Source organism: Nycticebus coucang, chromosome 9 (assembly GCF_027406575.1).
Source record: "Nycticebus coucang isolate mNycCou1 chromosome 9, mNycCou1.pri, whole genome shotgun sequence".
NCBI lineage: Eukaryota > Metazoa > Chordata > Mammalia > Primates > Lorisidae > Nycticebus > Nycticebus coucang.
Window position 1 is genome coordinate 120,681,928 of NC_069788.1, and position 21,416 is coordinate 120,703,343.

At 42.6% G+C, this 21,416-nt stretch overlaps 1 protein-coding gene across 1 annotated transcript; it reads left to right on the forward strand.

Moving 5' to 3' along the window:
• Window positions 1-827: 827 nt before the first annotated feature.
• On the forward strand, window positions 828-20,047 carry CHURC1 (churchill domain containing 1). Its single transcript, XM_053601115.1, is given in 5 exon segments — window positions 828-925; window positions 13,842-13,977; window positions 15,778-15,851; window positions 19,865-19,891; window positions 19,893-20,047. Coding segments are annotated over 5 exon segments (327 nt in total). The 5' UTR covers window positions 828-886; the 3' UTR covers window positions 19,944-20,047.
• The last annotated feature ends 1,369 nt before the right edge of the window (window positions 20,048-21,416 follow it).

The following is a 21,416-nucleotide window of genomic DNA, read 5'->3' on the forward strand; positions in this document are numbered from 1 at the left end:
GAGTCTCAATCTGCGCTGATCTGACGGTAGTAAAAGAGGGCTGAGGAAGGAGGCTGATGTTCCGGTTGAGTAGCTGGGCGTGATGGAGACATGTGGTTCAGAAGCACAGACACAGAATTCGGAGATTCAGGTTAATTAATCATTGAGAATGATGCTCTTCATACCCAGAGAAAGGAAGAGGGAGAGCTCCAATCCCAAGCATTTGGAGATCCACAGATTTGGGGATGGTGCAGGGTAATTGTCCTGGCCGTCTTCTATTCACATAGTGCTCGCCTGCCCCGAGGTGCTTCTGTGACACAGAGAAGCGTGTTTACGTTGATACAGGCTCCCGAGGACTCTGGGGTTGTCCCTTCTTACCAGCATTTTAAGTGTTCCTTTTAGGAGATTCTCTCCGGAGCACTATATGCCTCTTCCCAAACACTTCAGTTATTGTTTATTCAGCTGTCGAGATTGATCTCTTATGACTCTCACTGACCTAAGAACGGTATTTAAAGTGTTGACTTTTCACATTTCTGTATGGAGTGAGCCAGAAATAAAACAATTCTCATGTGCGCTAGGATTTGCTTTCTGTTAGCCTAAGCTCAGGAAGGCGCCTGCGAGAACTTTGCTCAGTTCAAGATCCACTTTCCCCTTGCGCCGAGCCTGGGGGTCCGCGATACCTTCCCCGGTCTTTCTCCGAGGGTGGTGTCCTAAGCTTTACCTACGGAGGTCGCCCGGGAGGCTAGGCCACGCCCTGACAACAGTTGCTAAGGGGCGGAGACTTCCACTAGCTTCCAAATACCCCAGCAACAAGTACTTGGGGCGCATGCGGCAACGGTATATTTAGCTCTCGCGAGATTTCGTCTTCCGGAAATACTGGAGGACCTTCTCGGTTAACGTCGTCGAGATGTGTGGGGACTGTGTGGAGAAGGAGTATCCTAACAGGGTGAGCAAGTGGGCGCGAGAATTTCCCGCTCCTTGCCCCATGTCGGCCCCTGAGGCTCGTCATATCCCTGGCCGGCCTTCCCCGAGAGCCCGTGCACGGGGCGGATTCGGTCGCACTGCCCTTTCCAGTGACCCGATTCGTATTTAGGCACCTGTAACCCTGGAAAGGCCTGTGGCTGTCTGTGCTCTCTTGTTCCCGCCCTGGCGGCTGACATCAGCCGTCAGGCTCATTCTCTTGAGCTGCTGGGGACAACAGGGGAAACCCTATCGCCACTATCACTCGGGTCAGCACCCAAGCGCCCCCCACCCTCGAGTTCGATTTGAAGTTCAGTTTTCTTACCGAATTCTGCCGCTGGAAGGGACCTCGGAGGTCATTATGTTCTAACCCACTTTTGCAGATGAGGAAACGGATGACTGGAAAGGGGAAATACTTGCTCAAGTTCATATTCTAGGGAGTGTGAGTGTGAGAATTAAGATTTCGTGGCTGTCACTTTTCAATCTCTATTCCTCTTAGCCTCAGGAAGTTGTGAAGCTTGTCTGTTCTCACTCATTCGGTGTATGCTTGTAAAATATTTGTGTATAGCTGGATTGCTAGGCCAGAAAAGTGTTCTTTATTTCAAAAAAGAAATAAAAGGCAGCTTTCGTGCTGCCTAAGAATTTACAGTTTGGGGACTTAAGTGATTAACAAAAAATGAGTAGCATTGTCTATAATGTTCATATTTAGGGAAAGGGGAGGGTGATATGGGATAATGCTTTTCAGACCCCAAAAGGTGGATGTTAGTTGGAGTTCGAAGAATAGTTGTGATTAGGGTACAAAAGAAGGAAAGGAGGAGCTGGAGGCTGGAGAAAATAACAAAAAAAGAATTTGAGGGCGGCGCCTGTGGCTCAAGGAGTAGGGTTGCCGGTCCCATATGCCGGAGGTGGCGGGTTCAAACCTAGCCCCGGCCAAAAACCACAAAAAAAAAATTGGGCGGCACCTGTGGCTCAGTCGGTAAGGCGCCGGCCCCATATACCGAGGGTGGCGGGTTCAAACCCGGCCCCGGCCGAAATGCAACCAAAAATAGCCGGGCGTTGTGGCGGGCGCCTGTAGTCCCAGCTACTCGGGAGGCTGAGGCAGGAGAATCACTTAAGCCCAGGAGTTGGAGGTTGCTGTGAGCTGTGTGACGCCACAGCACTCTACCGAGGGCCATAAAGTGAAACTCTGTCTCTACAAAAAAAAAAAGAATTTGAGCATTGATTGGGAAGTAGAAAATGTCTATAGTTGCTTATTTCTCAATAGTTTAAGAGTAATACTTAGTCTTTTGAGGAGGATATGTAACAATATGAATTTTCTTTCGTTCTTTTTTTTTGAGTCAGAGCCTCAATTTGTCGCCCTGGGTAGAGTGCGTTGGTATTGCAGCTCACAGCAACCTCCAACTCCTGGGCTCAAGCGATTCTCTTGCCTCAGTCTCCCAAGTAGCTGGGACTACAGGCGCCCGCCACAACGCCCGGCTATTTTTTGGTTGCAGCCGACATTATTGTTTGGCGGGCCCGGTCTGGATGGCGCCTTAGCAGCTTGAGCCACAGGCGCTGAGCCACAATATGAATTTTCATATGATACAACCACTTTGGAAAAAAGGTTTAGCATTAGCAAATCAAGTTAAAGATGTCCACGCTGAGATGACCCAGTAATTCTCATTCTAGAAAAATGATGCACATATGCTCCTGGAGACTTGCACTACATATAAGAACGTTAATAACAGCATTAGTTTTGTAGTAGTAGTCTGGAAAAGTAACTGATACAGAACGGGACACATGAATGGATGACTAATGGAAGTGAATGAATTAGAGCACTGGTTCTCAACCTGGAGTGATTTTTGCCTCCCAGGGACATTTGGCAGTATCTGGAGACATTTTTGCTTACCACAAAGGGGGAGTACTACTGACTTCTAATGGGTGGAGCCAGGGATGCTGCTAAACATCCTGCAATACACAGGACGTCCACTGCAACAAAGTATTACTAGCTCCAAGGTTAAGAGCTAGGGGGCTAATAGCAAGTAGCACCAAGGTTAGGAGACCATGAAGTAGAGCAATGAAAATAAACCAGAAATACATACAACAACCGAAATTAAGTCTTAAAGTACAGGTACATTGTATTATGAATCAACACATAAAATACTCAAAAACAGGCAAATCAAGATACATTGTTGATTAATGACAACTAGGGTCATGGTGGGGGGGGAGGAAAAGCAGAGAGAGGGAAGGAGGGAGAGGAGTGGGGCCTTGGTGTGTGCCACACCTTCTCCGGGCAAGACATGATTGCAAGAGGGACTTTACCTAACAAATGCAATCAGTGTAACCTGGCTTATTGTACCCTCAATGATCCCCAACAGTAAAAAAAAAAAAGGGAAAAAAAATAAACAATTGGTTTGTATAAAAAAAAGATACATTGTTGTAAAAAAAAGGGAAAAAAATAAACAATTGGTTTGTATAAAAAAAAGATACATTGTTGGGTGGTAGTGAAAATATAAAGAAAAGCATGCCGTTACCATAAAGTGGGGCTAGTGGTCACTGCTAGAGGATTAAGGTATGATCAAGAAGGGTCATATGAGAGAAAGCTTCTAGGAGCAAGCAGTGTTCTATTTCTTGATTTAGGTGGTGGTGTTACAGGTGTTTACTTACTCATTATGCTGTACATTTTTGTATTTTGAGACAGTCTCACTAGTCGCGCTCAGTAGAGTTCCTTGCTGTCACAGCTCACAGCAACCTCAAACGCTTGGGCTTCAGCGATTCTCTTGCCTCAGCCTCCTAAGTAGCTGGGATTACAGGCACCCACCACAATACCTGGCTAGATTTTTTTAGAGATGAGGTCTTGCTCATCTCTAAAAGAGCTCTGGCTCAGGCTCAGGCTGGTCTCGAACTCATGAACTCAGACAGTCCACCTGCCTTGGCCTCTCAGAGTGCTAGGATTACAGGTGTGAACCACCGTGCCCCATTATGCTATACGTTTTTCTTTTTTTGAGACAGCATCTCAAGCTGCCCTGGGTAGAGTGCCATGACGTCACAGCGCACAGCAACCTCCAACTCTTGGGCTTAAGCGATTCTCTGGCCTCAGTCTCCCAAGTAGCTGGGACTACAGGCGTCTACCACAATGCCTGGCTATTTTTTGGTTATAGTTGTCTTTGTTTGGCAGGTTCAGGCTGGGTTCAAACCCACCAGTTCCATTGTGTGTGCTGGCACCCTAGCTGCGGAGCTATAGGCGCCGAGCCAATATACATTTATGTTCATGAACTTTATTGTGTTCTATTTCACGTGTTTTTAAAGTTTAAAAAGATTTTTGTGAAACCAATAATGAGCATTGAACATTACAAGGACCATGAAGGAGAAGTTTATACTAAAGAATGTTACAAAGATTAGTCAGATTCTTAAGAGCAAAGCTAACTGAAAGACTTAAAGGTCATATTGAGAGGCCAGTCATGGTGGCTCACACCTGTAATCCTAGCACTCTGGGATGCTGAGGAGAGGTGGATTGCCTGAGCTCACAGGTTGGAGATCAGTCTGAGTAAGAGCAAGACCCTGGCATTGTGGCGGGTGACTATAGTCCCAGTGATGCAGGACAAGGCAGCATCATGACCTGCTGCCTTAGCCCTGGAGGTGTTGATGCTCCTGCAGATGGAGGAATCAGCTTGCTGCAAGGGCCGGACACCTGTGGGGGAGATGCTGGGGCCCTGTTGTCTCCTCCACGTGGACCTCTGACTGGTCAATTTCATGGATGGGCCTTGCTGTCTCCTCCACCTCCACCTCCACATACACTTCTGACTGGTGGATTTCCTGTCAGTTTCTAAGGCTTGAGAGTTCATTGGATAGCTGGCTGCTACACACCCTAGCAGAACAACCCGCCCTCCACTATATAAACCCCTGAGCAGAGAGCCCAAAGACAGACCTCCAACAGAGAGCAGGAGAGCTTGTTCCCCTCCTGGGTTCTCTCTGCCAGGAGGTTTGATTTTTGTAGTTGTTGTAATTTTTGGTTTCTGTAAATAAATCCTGACTTACCACTCATCCTGTGGTCCGTAGATGTATTCTTCAAATCGCCAAGACCAAGAACCTGAAATTCCAGTATCATCAGCAGCTTGGGAGGCTGAGGCAAGAGAATCGCTTCAGCTCAAGTGTTTGAGGTTGCAGTGAGCTATAACACCTCGGCACTCTACCAAGGGCGACACAATGAGACTGTCTCAAAAAAAAGGTCATATTGAGAAGTTTAGATTTTACGTTTTAGGCACTCACTGGAGAACCATTAAAATAATTTTTAACAGGGAAATGTTTCTGGAATCTGGTATTTAGGAAAATGAATCTTACAGCTGTATGTTGAAATGATGGGGTGGGAGGAGTGTAAAAGGACAATAACCCCACAGAGCATTTGGGAACCATAACAACAGTATTGTAGGCACAAGATAATGAAGACCTTGTTTCAAAGAAAGGACTCCACCAGAGCCAATTTAATGTAAGAGGAAAGAAGGAGCGAGCTATACATGATCTCAAGGTTTAAATCTAGGCAACTGGAAAATTGGAACTATCATTAGAGAAATTGGAGGCATATGGGAAGAAAAACCAAAATGGTTTTTGGTTTGGGGAGGCAATGGTCAATTTTTTTTTTTCCTGAGACAGAGGCTCACTCTGTTGTCCAAGCTAGTGTCCTCTGGCATCAGCCTAACTCACAGCAACCTCAAACTCCTGAGCTCCAGTGATCCCCCTGCTTCAGCTTCCTCAGTAGCTGGAAGTACAGGTGCTGACCAGGATGCCCTGCTAATTTTTCTGGTTTTAGTAGAGATAGGTCTTGCTTTTGCTCAGGCTGGTCTCAAACTCCTGGGCACAAGGGATCCTCCCGCCTCAGCATCTCAGAATGTTAGGATTAAAGGTATGAACCACCACATCCAGCCATCAAATTATTCTTATGCTTCATTTGAGATTGAGAATGTTAATATCTGAGGAGTTTGGGTGCATCTGGGTACGGTAGATGAGCCAGCCAACTAAAGGTATCAAAATAGGTTTGTTCGGGTGGCGCCTGTGGCTCAAAGGGGTAGGGTGCCAGCCCCATATGCCGGAGGTGGTAGGTTCAAACTCAGCCCTGGCCAAAAAACTGAAAAAAAAAAAGTAGGTTTGTTTTTGGCTCACATCTGTAATTCCAGCACTTTGGGAGGCCAAGGTGGGCAGATCACCTGAGTTCACAAGTTCCAGACCAACCTGAGCTAGAGCAAGACCCCATCTCTAAAAATAGCTGGGCGTTGTGGCAGGTGCCTGTAGTCCCAGCTACCTGGGAGGCTGAGGCAAGAGAATCTCTTAAGCCCAAGAGTTGGAAGTGGTTGCTGTGAGCTCTACTGCCATGGCACCCTACGGAGAGCAACATAGTGAGAATCTTGTCTCAAAAGAAAAAAGAGTTCTCTGAGGAAAAGAATGTAGAGCATGAATTTTAAAGAACAAGTTTATGGGTGGCGCCTGTGGCTCAGTGAGTAGGGCGCAGGCCCCATATGCCGAGGGTGGCGGGTTCAAACCCAGCCCCGGCCAAACTGCAACAGAAAAATAGCCGGGCGTTGTGGCGCGTGCCTGTAGTCCCAGCTGCTCGGGAGGCTGAGGCAAGAGAATTGTGTAAGCCCAAGAGTTAGAGGTTGCTGTGAGCCGTGTGACGCCATAGCACTCTACCTGAGGGCTGTACGTGAGACTCTGTCTCTACAAAAAAAAAAGAACAAGTTTATGTAGGAAATGAAAGTAAAAGAAAATGTAAGGAGACAGGGTGTGGTGGCTCACACCTGTAATCATAGCACTCTGGGAGGCAGAGGCAGGTAGATTGCCTGAGCTCACCAGGTTCGAGACCAGCCTGAGACAAAGCGAGACCACATCTTTAAAAAATAGCTGGGTGTTGTGGCAGGTGCCTGTGGTCCCAGCTACTTGGGAGGCTGAGGCAAGAGGATCACTTGGACCCAAGAGTTTGAGGTTGCTGTGAGCTAAGACATGATAGCACTCTACTGAGGGTGACAAAATAAAACTCTTGTCTCAAAAAAAAAAAAAAAGTGTAAGGAAGAAGAGTAAAAGATTGGGGTGATGGAAAAACCAGGAAAGTGCCTTTCAGAGATACTTTTCTGTAATTTTATTCTGCTCAAATAATTAAAGGACTGTCATGAGGAGGAATTAAACTTTTCTTTGTAATTTCAGAAGGCAGATTTAAAAATAATTGGTGGATGTTTTGGGGTTGTAGACTTTTAATCAGAATAAAGAACTTTCTAATGAGTGTTCAAAAATGGACTGAGTAGCTCCTAGAGGAATTGAGCTCTATTCCAATTGTTGTTCAGTAGGGACTAACTGATCATTTGGATCCTTCCAATTCTGGGGTTCTTTGAAGTCATGAAATGCAGTAAGAACAGAGGCCATTTTGCTCAAGCTTCAGAAAGGAAGGGGTCATAAGATGGTAGTAGCAATAGGCTACTCATTCAAAAAAATTGGCAGAGAGAAAAATGGACTAGTTTGTTGGGAAGCTGTACATGCTGAATGAGTAAGTAATATTTAATTATTTACCTTTGGTTATATAAAATTAGAGTTTTGTGGCGGATGTTTTTCACAGACTACAAATGTACAGTACTGAATTCCCAAGAGGACTGTGGCCTACTCGTTTATTTATTTTTGAGACAGAGTCTCAAGCTGTTTCCCTGGATAGAGTGCTGTGGTGTCACAGCTCACGGCAACCTCAAATTCTTGGGCTTAAGCAATTCTCTTGCCTCAGCCTCCCAAGTAGCTGGGACTATAGGCACCCACCACACTGCATGGGTACTTTTTTGTTGTAATTGTCACTGTTGTTTGGCAGGCCCGGGCTCAGTTCCAACCCTGCCAGCTCCAATGCTGAGCTACAGGCGCCCAGCCACCTACTTGTTTATGACTTGTTCAATGTTACACTTGAACTCAAGCATGAGTCAAGTTAGAAATTAACCAAACTAATTTTCTAAGCCCAACTCGACTGTGAATCAATTTTTTTCTTTCAGAAAAGCATTTAGCAAATCAGTTGGAACTAGAACTGTATGGCATTTTCTAAAATTATTGAACAAGCATAAAAATTATATTAAATATTTTCAAATCAAATTGGGACTAAGATCTATATTTTATATATTTCAAATTTTCAGCTTTGTTAGTAATGCAATAGCAATACAAAAACATTAATTTAGATCAAAGGGAAAAGATCAGTATAAATTAATGATATATCTAAATTGAAAATTATTTGTATTGTATATATGTAAATATCACTGAAAACTAAGATACCAAAGTTCATGTACTCAAATTGTTACTAAGTAGATAACATTAAATCAGATTTAATTAAATGCTGAGTCTGATAAATAGTAAAACAAGTGTATGTAAATGGTGCTTTAAAAATAACATCCTGAATTTAAAAATTTATAGTTATAAGTGCCTTTCATTTTTTTTTTTTTTTTTGAGACAGAGTCTCACTGTGTCGCCCTCAGTAGAGTGCTGTGCTGAAACAGCTCACAGCAACCTCTAACTCTTGGGCTGAAGAGATTCTCTTGCCTCTGCCTCCCGAGTAGCTAGGACTAGTAGCTAGGAGCCCACCCCAAGGCCGGCTATTTTTTTTATTGTTGTTGTCAAGCAGGCCTGGGCTGTGTTGAAACCCACCAATTCCCGTGTATGTGGGCAGCGCCGTAACCACTGAGCTATGGGCACTGAGCTGTAAGTGCTTATATTTAAAAAGAACATTAACTGGGTGTGATGGTGAGTGCCTATAGTCCCAGCTACTTGGAAGGCTGAGGCAAGAGGAACTTGACTTCAGGAGTTTGAGGTTGCTGTGTGTTATGATGGTGCTATGGCAGCAGAACAAGACTTTTGTCTCAAGAAAATGAATAAATAAAAAATAAGTTAAAAAAAACAATCTTGAGGCTTGGCACCTGTAGCACAGTGGTTATGGGCGCCAGCCACATGCACTGAGGCTGGTGGGTTTGATCCTGGCCCAGGCCAGCTGAACAACAACTGCAATGAGAAAATAGCCGGGCGTTGTGGCAGGCACCCATAGTCCCAGCTACTTGGGAGGCTGAGGCAAGAGAATCGTTTAAGCCCAAAGACTTGGAGGTTGCTACTGAGGGCAACGTAGTGAGACTGTGTCTCAAAAAAAAAAAAAATATATTGAATCAATGATCTAACCTTCACTTCCAGGGGTCCTTAAACTGCGGCCTGCGGGCCACATGAGGCGGTGTGATAGTATTTGTTCCTGTTTTGTTTTTTTACTTCAAAATAAGATACGTGCAGTGTGCATAGGAATTTGCTCATAGTTTTTTTTGTTTTTTTGTAGAGACAGAGTCTCACTTTATGGCTCTGGGTAGAGTGCCGTGGCCTCAGACAGCTCACAGCAACCTCCAACTCCTGGGCTTAAGCAATTCTCTTGCCTCAGCCTCCCAAGTAGCTGGGACTACAGGTGCATAGTTTTTTTTTTTTTTTAAACTATAGTCCGGCCCTCCAGTGGTCTGAGGGACAGTGAACTGGCCCCCTGTTTAAAAAGTTTGAGGACCTCTGCAAGACCGTTGAAAAACTAGATAGAGCAGGCTCAGCCCCCATAGCACAGTGGTTAGGGTGCTGGCCACATACACCAATGCTGGCAGGTTTGAACCCAGCCTGGGCCTGCTAAACAACAATGACAACTGCAACAAAAAAATAACCTGGCATTGTGATGGGCACCTGTAGTCCCAGCTACTTAGGAGGCTGAGGCAAGAGAATCGCTTAATGCCAAGAGTTGAGGTTGCTGTGAGCTGTGACTCTACGGTACTCTACTGAGGGCGGCACTCTGTCTCAAAAAAAAAAAAATAATAATAATAAAAGGAAAAAAAAAAAGAAAAACAAGAGCAGACTAAACCCAAACCAAGCAAGAGGAAGGAAATAGTGAGGATGATAGTAGTAATTAATGAAATAGAGAATATAAAAGCAATAGAGAAAATTGATGAAACCAAAAGTTGGTTCTTTAACCGTATTCTCCATTTTTAATGTTAAACATTTCCTGGTAAAACACATACATTAACTTACATATACATGGTATACATTATACGCTCACGTGTGGATTAACTATTAACTTTTACCATCTGAAATAACTGTTTTCTAGAAAAAGCAAATCAGTCCAATTCTTGTCAAAATAATTACAGATTTCTCAGAAGATTTTATAACATACTGTCATACTAATTATTATCATCTTAGTTTCTAGCCATTTCTTCTTGTCCACTTGTATACCTTTACAAAATACTCAACCAGGATTTATTTAAATCACATTTTCTAAGGGTACTTAACATGTCTTTTTTTCCTATGGTTTACTATAATTATTGTGGCATTATTTGTGTAATTATTTGAATTACATTCTTCTCTTATTATGGGAGCATCAAAAGCTTCCCTGAATATTATGTGCCTGAATACTATTTTAACTTCCCATATTTGGATGTTCATAGTCTGGCTTTATGTATAAAAGAGCCATGCCTCACTGAAGAGTTTTACCCTTACTGCTTTTAGTCAACCAGGGCTCTTAGTGAAAATCCTGTCAGTTTCTTATATACTGTATTTACATTTTGCCATTTCAAGTATTTATTTACTTACCACCCAATACATACAGAACTTTCTTTTCTCTTCTGTCAGTGTTTCCTTAGGTTAGGCCACAGTGTACAAGGCACCCATGTTTATGAATACAGTCCAACTAAGAGTGCTATTCATTTGAAAGTGGCATTTAAGACTTTTTTCTTTGAAAACTGTCTTGCTTTTTCTTAAGTTTTTGGAGTCTTTGGCAATCAGCTTCTTAGACTCAAGGCAGTACCAATTCTAACCCCAGCAGACTTTTTCATAAAAGTTTATAAAAAGTTAGGGTGGTGCCTGTGGCTCAGTGAGTAGGGCGCCGGCCCCATATGCTGAGGGTGGCGGGTTCAAACCCAGCCCCGACCAAACTGCAACAAAAAAATAGCCGGGCGTTGTGGCGTTGTGGCGGGCGCCTGTAGTCCCAGCTGCTCGGGAGGCTGAGGCAAGAGAATCGCGTAAGCCCAAGAGTTAGAGGTTGCTGTGAGCCGTGTGACGCCACAGCACTCTACCCGAGGGCGGTACAGTGAGACTCTGTCTCTACAAAAAAAAAAAAAGTTTATAAAAAGTTGATTGAAAAGAACCTAGAGGCTTGGCGCCTGTAGCTCAAGCGGCTGAGGCACCAGCCACATACACCTGAGCTGGCGGGTTCGAATCTGGCCCGGGCCTGCCAAACAACAATGACAACTTCAACCAAAAAATAACCAGGTGCTGTGGCGGGCGCCTGTAGTCCCAACTACTTGGAAGGCTGAGGCAAGAGAAAAGCTTAACCCAGGAGTTAGAGGTTGTTGTGAGCTGTGATGCTACAGCACTCTACCCTGGGTGACAGCTTGAGGCTCTGTCTCAGAAAAGAACCTAGAATACCCAGGTTATAGGACATAAACAATTTGATTTAAAGACTTACATAAAGCTACAATAATTAAAAAATTATAATATTGTTGTATTATATTATTGTATAAAAGAGGATACTGATTCTGTTTTTTTTTTTTGTAGAGACAGAGTCTCACTGTACCGCCCTTGGTAGAGTGTCGTGGCGTCACACAGCTCACAGCAACCTCTAACTCCTGGGCTTAGGCGTTTCTCTTGCCTCAGCCTCCCGAGCAGCTGGGACTACAGGCGCCCGCCACAACACCCGGCTATTTTTTGGTTGCAGTTTGGCCGGGGCTGGGTTTGAACCCGCCACCCTCGGTATATGGGGCCGGCGCCCTACTCACTGAGCCACAGGCGCCGCCCCTGATTCTGTTTTTATCAAATTCTAGACCAATCAATAGAGATAGAAATGAGATTAGTGGTGTCTGGGATGGGATAGAGATTGGAGATAGACTGAAAAGCATGAAGGAATTCTCTGGGGAGATAGAATTGTTCGGTACTTTGGCGTAATGGTTATATGGTATATACGGTGATTAAAAGTTATTCACTTGTACTTTTATGATGTGTGAATTTCATTGTATGTAAATTATACCTTAATAAATTTTATTTACTTTTTTTTTTTTTGTAGAGACAGAGTCTCACTGTACCGCCCTCGGGTAGACTGCCGTGGCGTCACACGGCTCACAGCAACCTCTAACTCTTGGGCTTACGCGATTCTCTTGCCTCAGCCTCCCGAGCAGCTGGGACTATAGGCGCCCGCCACAACACCCGGCTATTTTTTGGTTGCAGTTTGGCTGGGGCTGGGTTTGAACCCGCCACCCTCGGCATATGGGGCCGGCGCCCTACTCACTGAGCCACAGGCGCTGCCCTTTATTTACTTTTTTTATTTTATTTATTTTTTATTTTTTTGTAGAGACAGTCTCACTTTGTGGCCCTCGGTAGAGTGCCGTGGCCTCACACAGCTCACAGCAACCTCCAACTCCTGGGCTTAAGCGATTCTCTTGCCACAGCCTCCCGAGTAGCTGGGACTACAGGCACCCGCCACAACGCCCGGCTATTTTTTGGTTGCAGTTTGGCTGGGGCTGGGTTTGAACCGGTCACCCTCGGTATATGGGGACAGCGCCTTACCGACTGAGCCACAGGCGCCGCCCTTTATTTACTTTTTTTAAAAGCAAAGCATTGTTCTTTTTAATCACAAGACCTTTTCCCGCTTTTATTTATTTATTTTTATTTTATTATTGTATTTTTTTGGAGACAGAGCCTCAAGCTGTCACCCTGGGTAGAGCCTGGCAGCATCATAGTTCATAGCAACCTCCAACTCCTGAGCTCAAATGATTCTCCTGCCTCTGCCTCCCAAGTAGCTGGGATTACAGGTGCCTGCCACAATGCCCGGCTATTTTTTTGGTAGTAGCCATCATTGTTGTTTGGCAGGCCCAGGCTGGATTCGAACCCGCCAGCTCAGGTGTATGTGGCTGGCGCCTTAGCCACTTGAGCCACAGCCCCCGAGCACAATCCTTCTTTAATACATAGATCTAAGAAGCCACTCAGAAGAGATAGATTAATTGTGGTGCTGGGAATCCAGAAAGACTTCATTGTGGTGTCATTTAAAATGGTTCTTAATTCTCCTGGTGTTCCCTAAACTATTTCCAGGTAGAAATATATTTGGTTTATCTCTGAGTCATCCACAGTGCCTTGCATAGTACACGTAGAAGTTGGAGAAATGTTGATGTGAATGATTTTTAGTCACCTTGATTATCTTAAAAAACTCTTTTAAGTTTGTTGCTCAGAAGTGGAGTTAGATTAGATTATTTGTAAAATGACTTAATTCTTAACAATTATTAGTAAGGCTTTGGCAAAGACTTCCCTTGATCCAAAAGCATGAGTTATTTACAGTTTCTTAGTGATGTGCAAAACCCTTTCTTGAATACCATTGTATCCGTTTGACATATCGAAGAACTTAATCTTCTCTTTCTGAATCATCCATATCCTTGAGGACTGACATTTGTAGAGCTTTTATTTTTGTGTATTCTGTTGTCTAATCAAGGCATGAGAAAAAGCTATTTCAACAATCAACTGAGCATCACAATGTATAAGATCATCTTTATTGTTGGCTCGATGTTTCCATTTTCATTGAATTTTAATTCCAGTTTTGATATACCTCACTGAATATTATTTGCTACTAAATTTTCATTTTCTTTATATTATTAAGGTTTCTTTAAGTTGTTACTAAATATTTTTATATTTAGTCCTCCCTTCTGAACATAGTTGTAGTCCTCAGAGATTTAAGGTTCTAATACTATCGTTTTGACATGAATAACACTTCTTTAGGAAAGCTAGTAATTTCAAAAATGATTTGGTGTAGTCTTCTATCAAGTAAACTCTGGCTTTTTTTTTTTTCCTTTGGGGTCTGTTAATCATTTTCATGAAAGATTTTGGAATGTAAGGAAATTAAATTCCTAATTCTAATATTTTAGGGTAACACCTGCCTAGAGAATGGATCTTTCTTGCTGAACTTTACAGGCTGTGCCGTGTGCAGTAAGAGGGATTTTATGCTGATCACAAACAAATCCTCAAAAGAAGAAGATGGAGAAGAAATAGTGACCTATGATCGTAAGTAGATTTTTTTTTTTTTTTTTTAAACACAAGTCCATTAATAGGTATCAGCTTTTGGAAGTTGACATGTTGTGCAACATATATGGAGGCCTGTTTCCATATTGTATTGCAACAAATAGTTATCAGCTAGGCTTTAAAGAGGAAACTATAATGAACACCTCATTTATCTAGCATCCCCAGATACTCTACGTAAATGTCTTTTGAAGATAACTAACCTTACGTGATTCTGGCACTGATTTTTTCTTTTCTTTCTTTCTTTTTTTTTTTTTTTCTTTTTTGAGTAGAGTACCATGGCATCACAGCTCATAGCAACCTCAAACTATTTTTAGAGACGAGGTCTCACTCTGGCTCCAGCTGGTCCAAACTCATGAGCTCAGGCAATGCGCCTGCCTCGTCCTCCCAGAGTGCTAGGATTACAGGCTTGAGCCACTACTCCCCGTTCCCAGCACTGATTTTTTTTTTTTTTAATGAAAGTGTTTTTCAGGGACATATTTTAAAAGCCTTTATCCTTCCTTGAACAAAATATGGAGATTTTTATTTATCTTTTTTACTGTTACCTTAGGGTCATCCGTGTGAGTTTTTACTTTCTACTATACTTTAAGACAGTGACGTCTTCCGACAGCTGGTAATGTGTGTAGGGCTGTTTGCCTCTACACTGAAGGACCATGGGATGTTATGGTTTTTTCAGTCTTGTTTCTGCTTTTATAGCTTTTTTTGGTCTCTGTCACTGTCAGTCTGTTTTTTTAATTTTGCTGCTGTAAGTTATCTTCATATGCTGCTTCTTGTCCTCAGTACTGGAAAACCAAATAAATAAATTGTGTATAATAAAAATAAATCAGTTCTGAAGGTGGCACTAAGAATTTCTATGAGTAAATTAAGTGTATGTGTTCTTTGGTATCCACATATTGTGACGGGTATTTAAGTTATTGACATCCCCTTTTTGTTTGTTTCCTGGTTCTTGTATATCTTCGGAATATATGAGAAATAAAAGTGCAGATAATAATATTTTGAAAGAGGGGTATTAAAGACACCAAGCCTTTAAGAGTAGTGACAGACAATTGAAAATGGTTTAAATTGAAAGAATCTTTCTTCTTTTCAGCATATACTCCCTTTAAACTATCTTGTTCCAGACAATAGGGCACAGTAGTTAAGAGCTAGGGAGTAGAGCCAGACTACTTAGGTTTGAATTCTGATTCTAACATCTCTAAGTGTGGAAGTCTTCCTTATTACTTAACCACAAAGTGCCTTTATTTCCTTATCCCTAAAAAGATGGTAATATTATCTACCTCATTGGGTTTTTGGGAAGATTAAATACACAAGGAGGTAAAAAGTATTTAAAATTTTATCTGGCACATAGTAAGCACTCAATGAGTCAATAGTTATGTTACTTTGACTACATTCTTTTCTGATCCTTAAATTCACTGAAATGTGCAACATTAGTCTCTGTGATCAACTATAGTAGCACAGTTTCTGTCATTCCTGAGAATAAAAGCTTTTACATAGGCACAGTTAAAGAAACATACTTAAACATGTGTTTATTGATTACCTTAGAGAGCTTTCAATGGGAATCAATATATGCACATTAAGTATCAGAGGTTAGACCTTTAATTATTTAGTATTGCTATATAACAGATACTAGATTTTTTAAAATCAAGGTAGGTATTATAATGGATTTCCTGCTGTGTTAACTATTATAAAGCTAAAATTCTGTTTAAGCAATATCATGCTGAAAATAGAAAATTTACTGTTTGAAGGAACTTTCTAAGACTTAATTACGAAAGTCTCACTTTGTTTCAGCAGATCTGTGTAAGAACTGTCATCACGTAATAGCCAAGCATGAGTATACATTCAGTATCATGGATGAATTTCAGGTAAATGTTTAATGTATGGGGGGAAGGGGATAATGAAAGTACCCTTGAAAATCTAGATACAGTTTTCATAAATGAAGTACTAGTGTAGACGAAAGGAGACCATCTTTCTCTTCTACCTGCACAAGTTGAAAGACATATATATATATATTTTTGAGACACAGTCTCACTTTGTTGCCCAGCCTCAAACTCCTAAGCTCAAGTGATTCTCCTGCCTCAGCCTCCCAGTAGCTGGGACTACAGGCACCTGCCACAACGCCTGGCTAGTGTTTTTATTTTTAGTAGAAACAGGGTCTTGCTCTTTTTTTTTTTTGTAGAGACAGAGTCTCACTTCATGGCCCTCAGTAGAGTGCCGTGGCCTCACACAGCCCACAGCAACCTCCAACTCCTGGGCTTAAGCGATTCTCTTGCCTCAGCCTCCCGAGCAGCTGGGACTACAGGCGCCCGCCACAACGCCCGGCCATTTTTTGGTTGCAGTTTGGCCGGGTCCGGGTTTGAACCCGCCACCCTCGGTATATGGGGCTGGCGCCTTACCGACTGAGCCACAGGCGCCACCCAGGGTCTTGCTCTCGTTCAAGCTGGTCTCAAACTCCTAAGCTCAGGTAATCCACCCACCTCAGCCTCCCAGAATGGTAGGTATGAATGAGCCTGGGGGCCCAACCAAGGATTTTGCTTTTAAAACAATCATAATACCATTATTCAACAAGATAAGATTTTCTGATGGCAAGACTAGAGAGGAAGGTGGAGACAGTGCTGCAGAGTTTAAATGGAAAATATAAATGATTATAATATAAAATGATTATATTTTTTTAAATGGACTATGTATTTACTTTGGGATATAAGAGGGGAACTTTAGGATTGCTTTCTGTTCCTCCTTGGGCCAGGGATGGAGAGGAGTTGGAGTCAGAATTAACAGGGAGGAAAAGGGCTAAAGGACCCTCACAATGAAATAAAGGATCTGGTCTTACCCCAAAGTGATTTCACCTAGTCTACCCTTCCTTCCAAATCTCTTCCCTTAGATGGAGCCTTGAAGGGTCCCCATGAATGACTAGGAGAAATTATTTCCTGGGATGGTTTCAATAAAAGGTGTCCTAGTCCTACCATATTCCTGGCAGCACAGGAAGATGTATTGCTGGCATTCCAAGTTAGAATTCTAGACATATTTTCCCATAGAAGTACTGCTATATATGGTTAAATTCCTTAGTACTTATACAGTATAAATTTAAAAGACTTGTGGAATTTCTTGAGAACCTAACTGCCATGTATAACATTACTTTTATGGGAAACTGCTTTTGAATTCCAGATAATTGGCTTGCATTGAAATTGGGATTCCAAACCACCTATAAACTAAAAATTGCAGGCCACCGTGTATTATGTGTTAGTTTTATATTTTTTTCTTCCAAGTAGGACTAAGTTTTATTAAGATCAGACTTTATGTTTCACATTTGCTAGGGCACCCACATGCTGCAGAGCTTGTAGACACACTCAGTGTACACTTGGAAATGGAAAGATTGATTTCAAAACTCAGATATTTGTCTACCTCCGTACCTTTGCCCTTTTTTACCCTGTTACTTTTTTCTTCTTCATGTCCAGTGAGAGGTTGCCATCCCACTAGTACTGTCTGGTGGGTTAAAGCAGTAGAAGTATTTGAGAGCAGTCAAACACCTTGAAGAGAATGGATTTTTATTTTCAATTCATGAAACTTGTATTTGTTCTTTGAGGTCTGCCCTTCATGTATTTCTACTGTGGGTATACAGTAGACTTTGAAATTAAATGTGGTCTTTAAGAAATGATCTTTCTAGCTCGGCGCCTGTGGCTCAAGCAGCTAAGGCACCAGCCACATACACCTGAGCTGGCCAGTTCAAATCCAGCCCAGGCCCGCCAAACAACAATGACGGCTGCAGTCAAAAAATAGCCGGGCGTTGTGGCGGGCGCCTGTAGTCCCAGCTACTTGGGAGGTGGAGGCAGGAGATTCACTTGAGCCCAGGAGTTGGAGGTTGCTGTGAGCTGTGATGCCACAGCACTCTACCCAGGGCGACAGCTTGAGGCTCTGTCTCAAAAAAAAAAAAAAAAAAAAGAAAGAATCTTCTACTACCACGACTAAGCTCTACAGCCAAACTTTCCCATAGGCAATGGAAGGCAGCTGCCTGCTTTTATTCTTTGTACTAGTCATTGTTTACCTCCGTGGTCCTCTCTGGTGACTGTCTACACCCAGGAAACACAAACTGCCCTGACTGATCAGTTTCTAGACAGTTAGCATCTCAACATCAAGTGTGGATGTACTAGTAGATTTAACACAGATGTTTGTTTTCCTAAAGAAGATAAAGTGTTGGGCGGCGCCTGTGGCTCAGTGAGTAGGGCGCCAGCCCCATATGCCGAGGGTGGCGGGTTCAGGCCCAGCCCCGGCCAAACTGCAACCAAAAAATAGCCGGGCGTTGTGGCGGGCGCCTGTAGTCCCAGCTGCTCGGGAGGCTGAGGCAGGAGAATTGCGTAAGCCCAAGAGTTAAGAGGTTGCTGTGAGCCGTGTGACGCCACAGCCCTCTACCCGAGGGCGGTACAGTGAGACTCTGTCTCTACAAAAAAAAAAGAAGATAAAGTGTTATTAAACAAAAAGATTAAAAGAGGCGCTAGGTATGGTGGCTCACCCTTGTAATCCTAGCACTTCAGTTTTTTTACTTTTTTTTTTTTTGTAGAAACAAAGTGTCTCACTTTATCGCCCTCAGTAGAGTGCCATGGCATCACACAACTTACAGCAACCTCCAGCTCCTGGGCTTATGTGATTCTCTTGCCTCAGCCTCCCGGGTAGCTGGGACCACAGGCACCCACCACAACGCCTGGCTACTTTTTTGTTGTTGCACTTTGGCTGGGGCTGGGTTTGAACTCACCACCCTCAGTATATGGGGCTGGCGCCCTACTTACTGAGCCACAGGTGCTGCCCCTAATCCTAGCACTTTGGGAAGTTGAGGCAGGAAGATCCCTTAAGGCCAGGAGTGTGAGACCCCATTGATATAAAAAAATTTTTTTTTTTTCGTGTTTTTTGGCCAGGGCTAAGTTTGAACCCGCCACCTCCGGCATATGGGACCGGCGCCCTACTCCTTGAGCCACAGGCACCACCCGATATAAAAAATTTTAAATTTAGCCAGGCATGGTGGCATGTGTTTGTAGTCCCAGGTATTTGGGATACTGAGGTAGGAATATTGGTTTAGCACAGGAGTTTGAGGTTACAGTGGGCTACGATGACTCCATTACACTCTAAGCCCAGGCAAAAGAGAGGCCCTGGCTAAAAAAAAATTCTACAGTTTATGACTATATTAGATATTCTAGAAAGGGACAGCTGTAAGAACAGGACTTTGCCCTAGGGATTTTTTTTTTTTTTTAATTTCTCTTTTTTGTTCTTTGCCCTAGGGATTTTTGTCCTGTCACCAGTCTGGACATTTGTTAAGCCTGAGAAATGTAAAACATTTTAAATAGATTAAATTCCAGACAATTAGGTTTTTAAATATGAGGCATGACATGTTAGTGAACTTAACATAATTGTTTATTTTCCTAAGGTAGATAAAAATGGCTTTTATGATTTATGGTCTGGGAATTTTCTCCTTTAAAAAACAAAAACCTTTTCTGTTGCATATTAGTATTGGTGTTAAATATTCTAGAAAGGAACAGCTCTAAGAATACGAATTTGTCTTTCGGGACCCACATTCAGATTGCTTCATTACTTTAAGAAGCAGCACTAAGCTAAATATGTGTGCTTCCTAAGTCCAAGAAAAAGCCGTGCGTTTCCAAGATAACATTCTTATAAATAGAGCATCGGCATGTATTTAATTTATGTAAAGAAAAGGCTCTGGAATGCACAACATGTGTGTAAAACAATGCTGATAAATGTTGAAGAATTTGATCTCATGTACGTAAAGAATATCTGTGACAATGTGTAGAGAACAGCCTTTCTGAACATAGTGAGTTAGGAAGCATCTTTTTGCCTCTTCCTTGAGGTAATTGTGCACTCTGTCTTGCTCTAGGAGTATACCATGCTGTGTCTGTTATGTGGCAAAGCCGAAGATTCCATCAGTATTCTCCCTGATGACCCCCGACAAATGACTCTGTTATTCTAAGGACCATTCTGCAGTTCTTTTGTAACTGTGGTGGGTTGGTTTACAATATAGCAAGCCCGATGGTTTGTCTCACTTAGTTTATAATGAAAATTCTTTGCATAAATTTTTTCTGCTTAGACTAATCTATCCTTTGAGAGAAAAAGTAATTTAGGAGATTGTTAGAACTGAGCTTTTCTGCTAAAGTTTGAGGTTTCCCATCAGTGTAACCAGAGCGAAGCATCTTTGTTAGCAGTTAATGGCCAGAAAATAGATAAAAGGGGAGCACATCTTGTGCCCTCACCTTGGTTTCCAAAAAAAGGAACTAGGGCTCCTTGGGAAAATGACTGCTTCTAGCACTGGGGCAGGAAATATACAAGATGAGCCTGGATTATCTTGTGCCACAGAAAAATGAAGTGCTAATCACACACACACACACACACACAAATTACAGTGATGGGGAGTATGTCACACAGACAGTCACAACTGAAAGAGCTCCCAGTGAACAAAGCTGGAATAATTTGAGCAAGAAAACAAAGTAGTACTGGATTATAACCCAAACTGTATAATAAATATCTATGAGTCCGTACATAAATACTTAAATAGATAGATAGGAGAGGACAAACAAGTCTCTTGTGCAGGAAAATTCCAAATAACTTTTATAGAGACTCCCTACTGCTTAAGTGTGGGCTCTGCGTAGTGACTTCCTTGCGAAGAGTATAATATGGGAAGGGGAGGAAAGAGTAACTTTACAATGAAGAAACTTGTCAAACACTAGCTCAGCCACGGATCAAGGTTAACATCATCCAAGATGAGCCCTGTTTATGACATGTACCCTTGATACGATGAGAATGCCACTTTACCTCTGTGGTCTTTCTCCTCAAATCCTACAGCCCCAGTCTCATCATGAGAAAAAACATCAGACAAATTCCAATTGAGGGACATCCTACAAAATATCTGGTATATCTGACAAGAAATCCTCAAAACTGTCAAAGTCAGGCTCGGGACCTATAGCTCAGCAGCTAGGGCACCAGCCACATACACCAGAGCTGGCGGGTTTGAATCCAGCTCAGGCCTGCCAAACGACAATGACAACTACAACCAAAAAATAGCCGGGTGTTGTGGCGGGCACCTGTAGTCCCAGCTACTTGGGAGGCTGAGGCAAGAGAATCGCTTAAGCCCAAGAGTTTGAGGTTACTGTAAGCTGTGACGCCACAGCACTCTACCCAGGGCAACAGCCTGAGACTCTGTCTCAAAAAAACAAAACAAACAAAAAAAAAAAAACTGTCAAAGTCATCAAAAAACAAGGAAAGTAAAAAACTGTCACAGCCAAGAAAACCCTAAAAGGACATGACAACTAAATGTAATGTAGTACCCTAAATGCAATCTTGTACTGGAAAAAGGATATTTGGTAGAAACTGAATAAAGTGTGGACTTTGGTTAATATAAATGAATAGAATGATTTCAGTTTCTGTAAGGGGTT